Source organism: Gobius niger (genome assembly GCF_951799975.1).
Source record: "Gobius niger genome assembly, chromosome: 10".
In the NCBI taxonomy this organism is placed as follows: Eukaryota; Metazoa; Chordata; class Actinopteri; order Gobiiformes; family Gobiidae; genus Gobius; species Gobius niger.
In genome coordinates this window covers 1,526,134-1,542,037 of record NC_136861.1, presented here as the reverse complement: position 1 = coordinate 1,542,037, position 15,904 = coordinate 1,526,134, and the positions used below count along the sequence as shown (strand labels likewise).

Here is a 15,904-nt window from a genome sequence, read left to right as displayed (position 1 = left end):
GACCTCTCAGGACTCCACTCCTGCCACACATAATACACAGGACCATTCAGGGACCTAGAGACCATCTCAGGGACCACCAGGGACCACTCGGACCAGTGCACAGCGCCTCTAGAGGTCATGGTCCGTAATGGTCCGGACCGGTCCTTAAAGGTATAGCAGAGGATGTTGTATTTCCGGGTGGATCATCAAGACGATTGGTCCTAATTGTCAATCATTCTGGTGATCTGCTACGTAAGGCCGTCGTGCACGCTCGTCCCTGGTTACTTTCAAACCTATGTGAGCTACGCTGTTAGCCGTTCACTGCTGCTGCAGACGCACCGAGTCGTTTGAAAATGGCAGAGAAAAAGTGTCTTCCAAGTGTATGAGAAGAAGAGAAAGGCTTCAGGAGAGAGAAACAAGACCAGAGTGGAGAGGGCGGTTCTCTCCTAAAATTCAGGAAAATCCTCCTGTATACCTTTAATATTCACGGACCAGACACCGCACTTTCAGCTACAACCAGGTATCCAGGAATAAGTGTCCAAAAATCACATCCACTCAAATCTTTGGGCACCCAGGCAAATTTGCACCAATTACAAAATGCTTCAGTAACTATATCGCCTAACCCGTGAAGCCGCCACTCCGTTTCCTACGTGCGGCGGCGCTTTACTGCTCAGGTAGTGCACCGGCCCCCAAACACAAGACTGGAGGATCATCCTGACCCTGACTTTTTTTCCCTTCTTTTTTGGGGGGACTGGGCACCCACTGGGAAGAACATCAATCAGCGTCTATAACCTCAGGGGGACCCAAAAACTTTTCTATAAACAGTATAATATAATCTATAAAAGTACAATGGAGGAATTGGATTTTGAAAGGAAATGTATTTGTTCAAATGTAGACAGTTATTGGCCTACAGATGTACTCATTCTTATTAAATATCTCATTTTGGCTGTAAAATAATGACTAATTCCTTTAAATAGAGTCGATCATTGGAATTACGGGGGCCCTGAAGGATTTTCGGATCAACAAGGGTGCTGCAGTTCAGTATCAACGTTATACATATTGAAAATCACACATATTGCACAAAACTCAAATCTGTGCCTTTGTAACCTGCAAGAGCCAAACAGATGCTACAGTGATATCCATCTGACTCTGGGATCGCTCCGGCCTGACGTGTCCAGGGCAATGCCCGCTGGCTGCTCTGCTTTATGCCCACAACACTAGAGGCCGCCATTGTTGTAGTACCTCCATATTGCCGCTGGGCCCCCATTGAAAAGCACTGGACTTTAGACATGTTTAACGCCTGGTTTCTAATGTTTATGCTAGTCACAATTAGAGAAACCAGGCTGGTTTTCATAAGAAGAATTTTATAAATCTGGTTCTTAATGAGGGTCGGACTGTTAGCATTGGAGCAGCGCGAGCTATACGTCACACAAGGGCGGAGTCTACAGTGAAGATCCCGCCCTTATGCCCTTTTTAGGAACATGCTTCGTCAGAGCTGGGGAGGGGGAGCCTGTAAATCCGTGGTCATTGTGGTAAAAGGGGAGGAGTGAGCAGAAGCTGTCCATTATATCTACAGTCTATGGTCCAGGGACAGGATGTGCAATATTCAGTTTGAATAGTATGTGTTTAGTTCTGTTTGTTTGTGTAATGGTCGCAGCTTTGTGTGATTTTCAGCCGTCGGCGTGACTAAAGAAGTTGTGCTTGTTTTGGCCCAATCTATTGGATTTAATATAGATTTAATATCTATTTGAACAGTGTAGGCGGGAGCAGTTCAAGATGGATTCTTGTGTGTTTGTGAATACACAATAGAGTGAGAATTGAGTGTGCAGGCGAGGTACGTGCTTTTGAGCTAAAGTAGCGATTTAAAACGCTCTTGTGATCTAAGCTAAAGGTTTACTTTATTAATCCCTGTACGGACATTAATTCCCTGCATTTGAGCCATCCTCAATGCGGCTGGGGCGACCTGTAGGAGCAGTGAGCTGCCATGATGTGGAGCCAGACTAGTGGTCAGAAACACCTGGCTGGAGGATTTAACCTATTGTACATGTTTTTTGTGGTAGGGGAAATTGGAGTACCCAGAGGAAACCTACGCAGACACGGGGAGAACACAGAACAGAGAAAGGCCACATCCAGGTGGGAATCGAACCCGTGACCTTCTAGCTGTGAAGCATGAGCGCTAACCGCTGCCCATACAGTTAATCTAAGTTTCGATTTTTCACCTTAATGTTAACGTTTATTCTGATCCCCATTAGCATCAGCAGAAAGTTCCACATCACACAACCTTCTGCAGAGATAACTATACTGCCCCATGCACTATGGTTAACTGAGGCCACCCTTCCACACCATCCACCTCTCCATCCTCCCGTTTAGAGATGCCTAAGGTTAAGGAATACTTTATTGATGTAAGAATCAGTGGACCACAGTGCAGAGCCCAGGAACACATTCAACAAAGTGAAACTGTCCACGCCGACCTCCGTCCCTATATGTCTATTCTATCTTTCAATGCTGATTCTTTAGCTCCTGAGAGGGTTCTGAAGAGCATGGGCACAGCCTGAAACAGAGTCTCATGTTTAATACATTCCTAATGGCACCACCTGTTGTAGTGTGGTACCTGCCGGTGAAGAAGAAGAAGAAGAAGAAGATCTTTTATTTATACAGCGCCTTTCACAGACATGGTCACAAAGCGCTTTACATGAGACAGTTGTACATTCACTCCATACTCGGTGGTGTAAACTACGTTTGTAGCTTCAGTTTCCCCTGGGGGAGACTGTCAGAAGCGCTTTCGCGACTACACACGTCTGCGCCAACGGACCCTCTGACCACCACCATACATTCACTCACACACATCATTCATCCTGGCCTATTGTGCATGTTTTTTTTTAATCACCAACCATTTAATTTGACTACAACAAAACCGATTCTCCTTGAATGTGTCTGGCTCCTAGAGCTGGGTGGAAGTAACCTCCATTTCCCCCAAATTACAAAGTGTCCAAGATAAGACATTTCCTTCCTCAGAGACGGGACAGGTTTTCTTCTCCGGCTCACCTGTTTCCCATGCGTTGGGTCGATGAGTCTTCAGTCTCTGAGGGTGGGGCTGGAGCAGGTGTCATGATACTAAAATTTCAAACTACTGAAAATAAAACTCGATACTTGATGCTGATTTCGATACAACAGCAAAAAAAAATAAAAAAAAATTCATCTATATGCTGTAGGAAATGTTTGTCTCTTTTTCCATCTGCCCTGTATTATCTACATTACAGGACACTCAACAGTATATTAGTTTATTTGGCTTTACCATGTTCTAGAGAAGTTATTGTAATTAAATGTTTTGCATTTTCAGCAATAAAATGCTCAAACTACCCTAGGTTATAAACAACAATGCACAGTATTACTAGACAGACTGGATTTGGCCCATGAGCGTCACGTTAAACACTGGCTGTTTCCGGTTGTAAGTGCAGCACAGTCCATTTATTCAAAACTGGCCTTCAATATTCCTCAGAATATACCTCAGAATATACCTCAGAATATACGCATATATATACCAACATCTAATATATCAGAGTCGGTGGCACAGCGGTTAGCGCTCATGCTTCACAGCTAGAAGGTCCTGGTTCGATTCCCACCAGGACGGGGCCTTTCTGTGTGGAGTTTGCATGTTCTCCCCGTGTCTGCGTAGGTTTCTTCCGGGTACTCCGGTTTCCCCTACCACTAAAAACATGTACAATAGGCCAGGATGAATAAGAGTGTGTTTGTGAGTGAGCATGGCGGACGACAGATGGAAATTAGCCCAAGGCTACAATCCGGTGTGGCTTGTTTACATGCATGAGACCCATGTATGTTCATTTACATGCACTGTTCTGACCAAAGAAAATAAATCAACTCTGGGATCATTTCATTTTGTTGAGAGAATTTTTAGGAGAAAAAAAATGGCTTAATAGCCAATGCTAACTAATACATGTAAAGGAATGGCAGCAGCTAGGCTAAGCTACGCCATAGGAATGAATGGGTGCCTTGTTAACACTCGCAAATTCTACATTTTCTATCAAAACGGGTAATTGGTCCAGGTAATTGGTCTGAGGCCAAACCAGATGTGCGTCAGTGACCACCACGATAAGAAGCGTCCGAATAGTGCGGTCAGAGAGGAAGGAGGAAGGGAAAGGAGCCTCAGTGTTTCCTATCATATCTCCTTTAGCATAGGGACCTCTGGTGGTTCATATCGTTATTGTGGTTCATGTTTGAGTCATTGAAGTCCATGGCCAGGAGTAGGAATGTTTTTGTAGTCCAGTACTACATGGGTAATGTAGTTTTTTCTGAAACAGCTGTTGGTGATGTCACTTCCCCTGTGGTTTTCGGATTGGGCAAATGCTGAAGCTCTAGTTCCTGCACAGGGATCTCACAGTTGACCACGTCATGAGGGTTAGGTGCCAGGATCAGGACAGAGAAGCTACAACACCCCAACACCTCCACAATGATGCATTTACTCTTACAATTTTAGTTTAAGGTTTAAGGTTTAAGTGAGTGCTTTTAACTTTAGCTTAAGTTTTGGATGACCGGAGGAAACACTTAATAATACTTAGCTTCAATGAGGAATCTGTTCTTTTTGACAACCCCAGGAGCAGGGCCGTATCAAGCTTTGGAAGAGCCATGTGCAGAATTGCTGTCTGGAGCCCCCCCCCCCAAACTGGTAAGACTCCCTTTCATTGGGTCAGTCTCCAAACATGTCTCAACCTGCTCAGTATTTACTGCCACTAAAAAAGCACTTTGGAAAAGAGAAGTGGAGGAAACAAGGCCAAATGTATAAGAGTATTTTATTATGTCCATGGTGACAAAAGCAGTGGCTCTGCGTTACATGAATAAATAGAAAATAGCTTTACAAACTGTACACACATGCCTTTCTATGACGACAAAGCACTTTGGCCACTTGGAGAAAAACATACAAAAACGTAGAGGAAAGTCAGGTACGGTGGCGGGGATGAGCCTATTGTGCATGTTTTGTGTTGATGGGGGGGGGAACAAAGTCCACACGAAGGCCTCACACTCACACCCGGCCTGAACGGCCCCAATATCCATCCAGTAGATATAGAAACGATTTCAAACTGAATTTTGTAAGAAATAAATTAAACACACACCAAAAATACACTTTTGGAAACCTACAAACTATTGAGCATTTGTAAATACTTTATCCAACATTCATGAACATTTACAAAGCTTATTAAGTGTTGTGTAAATGCTGAATGAAGTATGTTTCCAATGCTTAACAAATGGGCAGTAGTTTTTATAAAGTGTTTTCCAAACGGATGGATTAAAACCATCCTCAAAAAATCTGTTCAAACTCATCAAATCCAAATGATTATAGTGAAGTCAAGTCCTTTTTCATTCCAACAGAGACTCTGGACATGGGTTTTCTTTCATCGTTCAGGCCAATGGAAACACAATCCCTGGGTCAGCCTTGTAACTGTGCACATTTCAAACCCCTGTGCACTGACCAAGGTGAACCACAGACCCAAGCTTAGCAGAAGCTTTGATACAGACGGCAGCTCTGGGGGCGTGGCCTGGGGCGTTCAGGAAATCACGTTTTCACTCTTTTTGAAACTATTCCATTATGAGCATATTGAGCCCATTCAAATGGTTTTACACATTCTTAAGCAGATTGTTCAGCCGTTAGCATTACCATTATGGTTAGCATTACTATTATGGTTAGCATTACCATTATGGTTAGCATTACCATTATGGTTAGCATTACTATTATGGTTAGCACTACCACTATGGTTAGCATTACTATTATGGTTAGCATTACTATTATGGTTAGCATTACCATTATGGTTAGCATTACCGTTATGGTTAGCATTACCGTTATGGTTAGCATTACCGTTATGGTTAGCATTACCGTTATGGTTAGCATTACCGTTATGGTTAGCATTACCGTTATGGTTAGCATTACCGTTATGGTTAGCATTACCGTTATGGTTAGCATTACCGTTATGGTTAGCATTATCGTTATGGTTAGCATTACCGTTATGGTTAGCATTACCATTATGGTTAGCATTACCATTATGGTTAGCATTACCATTATGGTTAGCATTACCATTATGGTTAGCATTACCATTATGGTTAGCATTACCATTATGGTTAGCATTACCATTATGGTTAGCATTACCATTATGGTTAGCATTCGCTGTTGCTTATGCACAATGTTGAGCCACTTTCCTCCTCTCCATGACTCTGTCTGTATTTGATCGATTTTGATTTGAAAACAGCACATTTTAAATGAAATCAAGCCAAATGTCAAAATACAGTATCATCATTAAAAGGGACTATATCTAACTGGGCCTTTTTAGTCCGTATTTTTACTGTCCTTTGGAGTCACTAAATGACGTAAACCCCTTTATGTCACTCTTTAGTTTGACTATACACAATCATAATAATAATTTGGTGCAAAGTTCATGAATCAGGCTGATTTAATCACAAGTTACTACTTTTACATCAAGAATGTTACCCTACAAAAAGGAACTAATGTCAGGTATAGGTCAAGGTTAATGTTTTACGCATTAAATTATTATAAATGCTAATTACATTTTACAGAAGAGGGTCCCGAGTATTAAACGATCCGGATAGGGAACCGCCCCCCCGTAGACCAGGCTCCGGTCGGATTAGTGGGCGCTCCAGGGCGCTGCTCTGAAAGGCTTTTTGTCATTAGTGCCATGCAAATGTAAAAACAAACTTATCAGAGCATCATTGACTTTTTCTCCTTTTGAAATGTTCCCATTGCTCGAAAAATAACTTTCCAAGATCTGGCCTAGTCCTGATCTAGCTTTAGTTAGATTCGACCTCATGTCGCAGGCAGGAAGTAATGTGCAAAGCAAAGACCTTTATCGTGGCAAAATGGGCCAATGAGCACAGGCCATGGGAATCAATCCACCGCCATCTTGGTTCGAGCGGGGTCGTTTGTGGCTGTACCCAAAGATGTCGTCTGTATCGATGGTTTGTGGCCAATGGTTTAAGTCACTAAAATCCAGTCGGTTTGATCCATTGAGTCATTGTCAGTAATCAGGAAAAAACAGGTATAGGGCCTTTACAAGTCTCACAGAAATATAGATATTTTTTCACCCCTTAGTCACAAGTGAAATCGATCTCATTTAAACTCCCTGACTCAGCCGTGGCGCTAGCAGCCGTAGGGCAGAGGTGGCTGTCCCATCCGCACGGGGGCCGCCAGCAGCCAGCGCTCCCCCCACGACAGCAGCCTGTTGAGGGTGAGGCCGAGGGGGGACAGCAGCGCCTCCTTGTGGTCGGCCCGGGGCTGCTTCGAGTGCGGCGCTCTGACAGGGGCGGGGCCCGGGCTGACACTGGGGGGCCCCTGGTTCAGAGGGGTCAGAGACAGAGTCAGGCTTTTGCGTTTCTCGCGGATGGACGCACAGCGCATTTCGGGTTTGGACAAATGTTCCGATAGATTGAGGCTGAGCGTCTTGGGGAGTCCGAGTTTGGGGATGTCCGGGGTGCGCGCAGACGGGGGGCCCGTGGGGGGTGTCTGGTCCCAGTGGTCAGGGTGCTGTTGAGTGGGGGGCAGAGGGGTGCTTACAGAATACTGAGGGGGCGTAGGCTCTTCGGGGGCCACACAGGGGGGTTCCCCGGGCTTTAGGGTGCCCTGGAAGAGCTGCAGCTGTCCCAGGAAGTTGAGGTTGGGTGAGATGGAGGGTCTGCGCTCCTTCACAAATCTGTGGGAACAAATTTTTGTTACTGTTTGAAACTTCGGCTGGAGACGACTGACATAAATATGACAACAAAATGTTTCTGTCATTTTATCTTTTCATATAAAACATTTTGTGCATAACAATGACCAAAATTGCTTATATTTTCAGCGATGAAATCTAAATAATGGATAGACCCAGGTATTAGTCGTTACAGAGGAAATGTTGGATCTTGTTTAGTTCAGCTTATCAGGAAGTTGAGTTTGGGGGAGATGGAGGGTCTTCACTCCTTCACATTATTCACCTGCCATTAGGGCTGTGCAATTAATCGAAATTCAATTACGATTTCGATTACAACAGTAAACGATTACAAAAATAGCATAATCACAAAAAAAATCGATTGTAATTTTTTTTTCAATTTTTTCTTCAAATGCTTTTTTATTTTTTATTTTTTTTTTTCAATTTTTTTTCTTCTAATTTTTTGATTTTTGTCTTTTTTTTATTGATTTTTGTCACTATTTTTGCTGGATTTTTGTCTTTTTTCTGCTGGACTTTTGTCTTTTTTTGCTGGATTTTTGTAATTTTTTTGCTGGATTTTTGTCACTATTTTTGCTGGATTTTTGTCTTTTTTTGCTGGATTTTTGTCATTTTTTTAATGGATTTTTGTCACTTTTTTGATGGATTTTTGTCACTATTTTTGCTGGATTTTTGTCTTTTTTTGCTGGATTTTTGTCATTTTTTTAATGGATTTTTGTCACTTTTTTGATGGATTTTTGTAATTTTTTTGCTGGATTTTTGTCTTTTTTTGATTGATTTTTGTCACTTTTTTGATGGATTTTTTTAAAGGCAACAAATAATCGTTTGAATAATCGTGATTTCAATTATGACAAAAATAATCGTGATTATTATTTTTTCAATAATTGAGCAGCCCTACCTGCCATGTCTCGCCTTAATGTAGTGTGTGGGAAAGACGCTTGCTGAGTAAAGATGTTCTATAGTCCTCTCCTGTGTTGCCTGGGCAAATAAACTAAGTACAAGCTTTGATTTTTGCTAATGGGGTGCTATCAAATGGATAGTGCCGCGATAAACACAGTTTGAGTTCAGAGCAGACTAGGCCCAATATGGCCCATGCATCAAAGGTTTGTCCATTTCTGACCTGAACAGTTCTATGTTTTATCTATCACGCAACAAAATCCGACCAATCCAAAAACAGAAGACTTTGTGCACAGGATTACTCAAATGCAGCACATCTGTTTTTGTTGCAACGTGGATAAAAACAAGTCCTCTTTAAATAAATCTTTGTTAAATAAAAATGAAATATATGACTGCAGTTGAATCAATGTCACAATATGAGTATCTTTAACATTGAAAATGATCCGGGTCCCAAACAAATGAAGAGAAGCTCAGGATTGAGGAAAGGACGAGTTACTGATGGACAGTCACTGCAGCGAGTTCAAAACATCATCGCCTGTGGTTGTAAGGTACAAGCTTTTATCCTGGAGCTAAAGGCTAGTCTATTGTTTTTTAGGGTCTGTAACCTCCCAGAAACCCTGTGAACAACTGATTTTGAAGTGATTGATTTGCTGATACTGTTACAGAAAGCCTGTGCATGTGACAAAGCTTCAGAATGTTTCAATGCAGACTTTCCTTTACTGTAAAACCTATAAACCAAACATCAGGGGAGGCCACATTGAAACGATTTAAACAAAGTCCATGTAATAGATACAGCTAAGACTACCTGTGCTAAGCTAAAGCTGAGAGAGCGAGTACTTCACATCCCATTTGTTTCCTTTAATTCTGGATTTAAATGGCCGACTAGTTTGGAAAAATACCCATTCTCTTCATCAACAGAAGTCCATCAGTTTCTAATGGATTTCTGCAATAAGGCTGTGTGCAATTTAAACACCTGTGCACTGGTATGTGCCATACTGTATTTTGACATCAAATCAAGTAAAACAATAATAATTAAAAAAGATAAGCTACATTAGGATCGTTTGGGTCGTGATGCTGTTTGGCCCTGAGGTTACATCAGAAACAGGTCAAAGATAATAAGGGATAATGCCCGACGAGGTGTGAACCGTCCCACGTGAAGCTAACTAACCGCGGAGTCCAGTTATTCTGATAATGGACACACCTCGTCATGCATCATCTCACTGACACCATGGTCCCGCCAACTGAAACTGTTCACTGGGGCCTGTTTGCTTATTTTTTTTTAAGTCCCTGGGCAGGAGTTATCTCACTTTTTCAGCTGTTTTACCTGAAGCTAGTTCCAGCTCAATTGTTTATCATTTCTATGGAAACAGTTGCAGCGGAGTGATATAGAACGTGATTTACATAGAGTGTACATAGAGACCCTCCAGCCAATCAGAATCGAGTATTTACCCAGACCATGGTATAATAATATTTTTTTAAAGTAGCGGCTCTGGCTTTACCTGTAGGCGTGGTCCAGGTCCAGGTCCAGGCAGTGCATGACGTAAGCCACGGTCAGCGCTGGCGAGCGAGAGATCCCGGCCGCGCAGTGCACCAGGACGGACGCGCCGGAGGAGCGCGCCGAGTCTGAGGGGACAGACACACTCACTGAGGTTTACTCACTATGCTAACGTGTCCACGCTCCACTTTTCTGACCAGTGTGGTCTCGTACATGCAGCTGGATCTGCTGACTGCATTTAGGAGCAGAGCCACTCCCAGCCAGCAGGGGGCAGGGGGTGACATTTGCCTGCTAATGTTTGTTGTGACAGTTAGCCCCAATTACTGAATTACTGGCCCTGATTAGCCCGAGGTGCGTTCGGACCAAACTGCTGTTTCGGGGGAAACAGATCTTTAACTACACACTCGGGGTCTCCCCAAAATCCATTGAACTAAAGGCTAAAGTTAAATGTCACTTTACTACGATAGCTACTTGTAACTCCCGTAGTAACATCCTGTTTATTTTATGTTGTGTGTCGGCGTTCAGGAAGTATTTTTCGAGGGTTGGCAAATGAAATGAAACACTATGGTGCCTATTGGTATTAGTGGAGAGAGAGACAGGAGAGGGCATGTGAGTGACGTACCGATGAAGCTCAGGGCCTGGGGGATCCAGGGCAGCAGGTCGGCGCTCAGTGAATCGTCGATGGGCACACGGAGGAACCTGGAGCAGGGCAGGAAGGACGGGCGAGGGCTGCAGCGGGACACGCTCAGCACGTACGAGATCCCCACAGAGGCCAGACGCTCCTGTCCGAGGTGATGCAGGAGAGAGACAGGAGAGGGGGAGAGGAGGGAGGGGGAGAGGAGGGAGGAGAGAGCCGGAGGGGAGAGAGACAGGAGAGGGGGAGAGGAGGGAGGGGGAGAGGAAGGGAGGGAGAGGGAGAGAGAGAGGAAGGGAGAGAGGAGGGAGGGGGAGGGAGAGAGAGAGGAAGAGAGGGAGAGAGGAAGGAGGAGAGGGAGGAGAGAGAGGGAGGAGAGAGAGGGAGGAGAGGGGGAGAGGAGAGGGGGAGAGGAGGGAGGAGAGAGAGGGAGGAGAGAGAGGGAGGAGAGAGAGGGAGGAGAGGGGGAGAGGAGAGGGGGAGAGGAGGGAGGAGAGGGAGAAAGAGAGGAGAGAGCCGGAGGGGAGAGAGGGAGGGGGAGGGAGAGAGAGAGGAAGGGAGAGAGAGGGAGAGAGGAAGGGAGGGAGAGGGAGAAAGGAAGGGAGAGAGGAAAGGAGAGGGAGAGAGAGAGGAAGGGAGAGAGAGGGAGAGAGGAATGGAGGGAGAGGAAGAGAGGGAAAGGAGAGAGAGGGAGGATAGAAGGTGGAGGAGAGGGAGAAAGAGAGGAGAGAGCCGGAGGGGAGAGAGGGAGAGAGAGGGAGGGGGAGGGAGAGAGAGAGGAAGGGAGAGAGAGGGAGAGAGGAAGGGAGGGAGAGGGAGAAAGGAAGGGAGAGAGGAAAGGAGAGGGAGAGAGAGAGGAAGGGAGAGAGAGGGAGAGAGGAATGGAGGGAGAGGAAGAGAGGGAAAGGAGAGAGAGGGAGGATAGAAGGTGGAGGAGAGGGAGAAAGAGAGGAGAGAGCCGGAGGGGAGAGAGGGAGAGAGGGAGGGGGAGGGAGAGAGAGAGGAAGAGAGGGAAAGGAGAGAGGGGAGAGAGAGACGTGAGACCAGTCGCTCCTGAACTACACAGACAGATCGAGCCCTGGACAGAGACCCTAAACCATGTCAGACGATCCTGGCTCTGTACAGGAACATTCTAACCTCCTCCTGAGCTCCATGTTACACTGCAGCTTTTGTTATTGCACCATTGTTATGTGGCACAGGAGCCTCGCGTCTGTGGCCCCCTGGCGGTCAGAGAGGACCACGACAGTTGTGCACCAGCTGTTGTTTTGAGTAAAACAACATTCTTAATGCTGGGAGCACTTTTTCATCAACAGTTTTTCATCAACAGTGTCTTGCAGCTCCCTCACATCTCGGCCGACTTTCTTCACATGTTTGTTTTCAATAGACTTTTTTCGCACTATTTGACCAATGCATTCAATAATTCTTGCTCTGACTTTTTGGTCTAAAATTCTCCTGCACTCGAGCCGTTTGCATCGGTAGAAACTGCACGCGCACATCTCTGTTTGGATTACGCAGCGTCTTCTTTGGTGCCACTGGAGTGCGCACTGGCACCGGCTGCAGCGCGGGCTACAGTGGCGAGAACATGGAGCCGCAGACAGAGCACTGATGCTTGTGGAGCTCACCTGCGTCACGTCGCTCTCCGCGCCCAGGTACAGCCGCGGCAGGATCGCAGACAGAGCCGGCCGCTCCAACTCTGTGCCCCCGGACCACACCATACCTGCACGGCACACAGGCAGCCTGGGTCAGCAGCTGCACGCCTCAGTGCAACACAAACTTCCAGAGATGTTGTTGAAAAGTCATGCACAGAGGACACGTACTCACTGGTTTGTGCGTAAAGGCGCTGATTCCTGTCTGGGTCTCGGTCCTGTGCGCGCTCCGGTCTGTCACTAACTAAACGATGAGCTCATCCTCTGTCCAACAATAGACTTCGGAGAGGTGATGTCATTTCCAGCCAATGGGTGAGCCACCCCCTGCGCATGTGCAGAGCGGATTTGCAGACTCGTAAACCAGTGCTGAAAGGTCAGCGTCAGTAAACATTACGCAGGGTTTCAAGGCATTTGTTTTGTGGTATTCGCTTAGGTTTGTGCTTTTATCACAGAACAACAGAGGGTCCCTCTGCAGACCCAGGGGTCCCTCTGCAGACTCGGGGCCTGTTTGATCAGTTCCATGCATGCAAACGCTTGAATCTATGAATCTGAATCTATATGGTTTGACCATTTGAAACAAGAGTTCGCGTTATCCCCAACAGACATGCGCACAGCCGGGTTCTGCTTGTTACTGGGTAAAATAGTGCATTTCCAAAGGTGTGCAGCGCGCCACACTCCGCGCACATCCACAGGGTGCGCTTTGAGGTCACTGGAGCAGAGGAGTTGATTGACGCCTCGCGCTGTTGGCGCACTTTGTTGACTTTGCGCATTATGAGCGGATTTCTGGTGAATTTCCTTCCTAAAGTATACATTTCCAAAACGGAAAAAGGACATAGTGGATCGTCGAGGAGCCAAACTGAAGAATGTTACCGGAAATGTTCATATAGCAATAGTTTTCAAGTGGTGTGTGGATAAGAACTGTGTTAGGTTCAGCACAAACGGTCCAGACTGTGTGTTCGCTTGATGAACAGGGCTGAGAGACTCTTATATTGTATTGTGTTATATGTATTGTCCCCGTAGGAAATGTGTCCTCTGCGTTTAACCCCTCCCTCGATGCTGCTGGGGCAGGAGCAGTGGCAGTGCCGCGCTCGGGGACCCATCTCCATGATGTGGAGCCAGGCTGATGGTCAGAATCACCTGGCTGGAGGATTCACCTATTGCACATGTGTTTAGTGGTAGGGGAAACCGGAGTACCCAGAGGAAACCTACGCAGACACGGGGACCTTCTTGCTGTGAAGCGGAGGCGCTAACCACTGCGCACTGAAGTCACTTTTTAAGAGTGATTCTGTTCTACTCTTACTGGAGAAGAACAGACAGCACTCTCCCCACAGTGACAAAGCTTCAGCTGTAACACTTTGTTTCACCTTCAACCTCACAATCATCTGTATTTTCATATTTATAAATAAACATGAGGAACCTCACATTATCTCAACTTAACCTTTGACCTGTCCTCCAATGCTCGCTGGGGGCAACCAGCAGTGGCGTAGCAAGGGCACCAAGGGGCCCCAAGCAAGAATGTCGGTAGGGGGCCCTCTGGTGGCCGCTCGGTGCACTGCGCACTGGGAGAGAGGACGTCCTGACAGCTCCCATAATGCAGTTCTCTGCATAGGTTTTCCTCAGAACAGAAGCTGAGGTTCTTTAGGTCATGAAGAGTTACAATAAAGTGGCTTCACTTTGGAAATATAATCTGGTGGAGACATGAGTAAGAAGTCTGTCACTGCTCCCTATAAGTTAACCTGAGGGAACCATGACTCACTAAAGCAGCAGGAGGGGGATGAACAGCGCCACAGACCACTGGTGGAGAGAGGAGCATTAGAAAGAGTTGACTGCAGGCTTCTGAATAACGGTTTGGTTCCTGGGGGCCCTTGACTGCCAGGCAACTGCTACCCTTGCCATATTCACCTTATTCCCGAGCTTCGCGTTGGCGCCGCCATGAATTGTGCCCGCCCCTTTTCTCCTATCAGTGAACATGGGACTGGAGAAGTCCAGATAAAATCAGTCACTACACAAAAACAAAGCTGTTTTTAGGCCGCGCAGAGAAACGCTGCAGTGTCGACATGTCGGTGCAAATGAACATCGGACATTTTACACAAATCAATCGACTAAACATCAGATTTTCATGCAAATGTTTTTGACTTTAAGATAGTTTTGTTAAATCCAGATTTGGTGCTGATTGGTTTAAATAATTTTAAAGGGGGAGTATTATGCAAAATTGACTTTTTCAAGCTTTACATCATGTTATTCTGTCACTCCCTCATTAAAAACATGGCTGAAGTGTTGCCTTGGCACATTCACGTATTTCTGAGTCATCTGTAAAAACTCTGATGGCGGCCATTTTAGGGATCAGTTTGCCCGAGTCCTCCTAGGAACGCCCCCACCTCCTGGAGACGCCTCCGAGCTTTGGTCACCAGCCGAGTAACCAACCACTGCTCCTCAGCAGAACCCCCTCCCCACTGATGCCACAGACAGCGTGTGGAGGGGGCGTGTCTGAAAGGCTCAGAGGTTCTTAAAGAGACAGAGGCCTATTTCAAGACATTCACTACAGCCATTTTGAGAGAGACATTTTATACAAGGCAGTTATTCTAATTTACTGCATTTACAGACCAACAGAAGGTTTGTCATCATTGTAGTGAGATATAGACTGGTGCTATGTGATTGAAAAAAGCAGAATACCCCCTCTTTAATTATATTAATTTGGGGTAAAATATTCCAGTTTGTTTGAATGAAAATCATACATTGAGCACTATGGAATATTGCAATGCATTGAAGTAAATGCTTGATGCACAGAATTGTGAAGCGACTTTGATCACCTGGAAAAGCGCTATATAAAAGACTAATTAATTATTATTCTTATTATTAATTATCTGTCAGCTTCAGCCGAGAAGCTTTTAGATTTGGGTAAAGCCGAACTGGAGGAAATGTGCTGGGTTCAGGTCACATGACTGAAGAAGAGAGCAGACCGTGTGGATATATGGCAGAGTTTTACTTCACATTAGTCGTTACAGAGTAAATCTTATTCTAACACATGTATTGGACAGGTTTCAACACCAATACGGGAGGCTGCGATAGCTAGTATACTGCATAGACACCAACTCACGGACGCACTCACACGACACGGGGAAACAAGTGACTACATTTTTACAACCACTTCCAACGTCCTATGATTGCTCCGCAGCCCCGACAATAGAATACCACGTGTTCACCGGAAAAGGGGTCGCTTTGCAAAATTTGATCATTCACGCAAAAAAAAAAAAACAAACAAAAAAAGTCACACTGAAATGAACAACCTGTGAAAAAAACGAACAAATGCATGGTCCGAATCAGAGGGTGAGGGTGGGCGCAGAATCCACACAACTGCCGTTATTCATCATTAGTGGTTTTTAGAAGAGGTAACGATGACTATCTGCTTCCTCGAAGAGTTCACACTTCACTGGTTCAATCGGGCCGTCACTCACCCGGACTACGACAGAGGGCTGACCAATACGAAATACGCGAGAAACGGAAAACAGCATGATTTCAGACGGGTGAATTC

At 45.4% G+C, this 15,904-nt stretch overlaps 1 protein-coding gene across 1 annotated transcript; it reads right to left on the bottom strand.

Annotated features, from left to right (window-relative positions):
• Positions 1-7,141: 7,141 nt before the first annotated feature.
• LOC306969149 (dual specificity protein phosphatase 8) lies at positions 7,142-12,657 on the bottom strand (the record flags this gene model as incomplete). The annotated part of the gene is made up of 5 exons (XM_079564749.1): positions 12,548-12,657; positions 12,349-12,443; positions 10,715-10,874; positions 10,097-10,220; positions 7,142-7,691 (listed from the first exon to the last, which is right to left on the bottom strand). Exons 2-5 carry the CDS (start codon positions 12,439-12,441, stop codon positions 7,142-7,144), a joined length of 927 nt encoding a protein of 308 aa, XP_079420875.1. The 5' UTR covers positions 12,442-12,443; positions 12,548-12,657.
• Between the last annotated feature and the right edge of the window lie 3,247 nt (positions 12,658-15,904).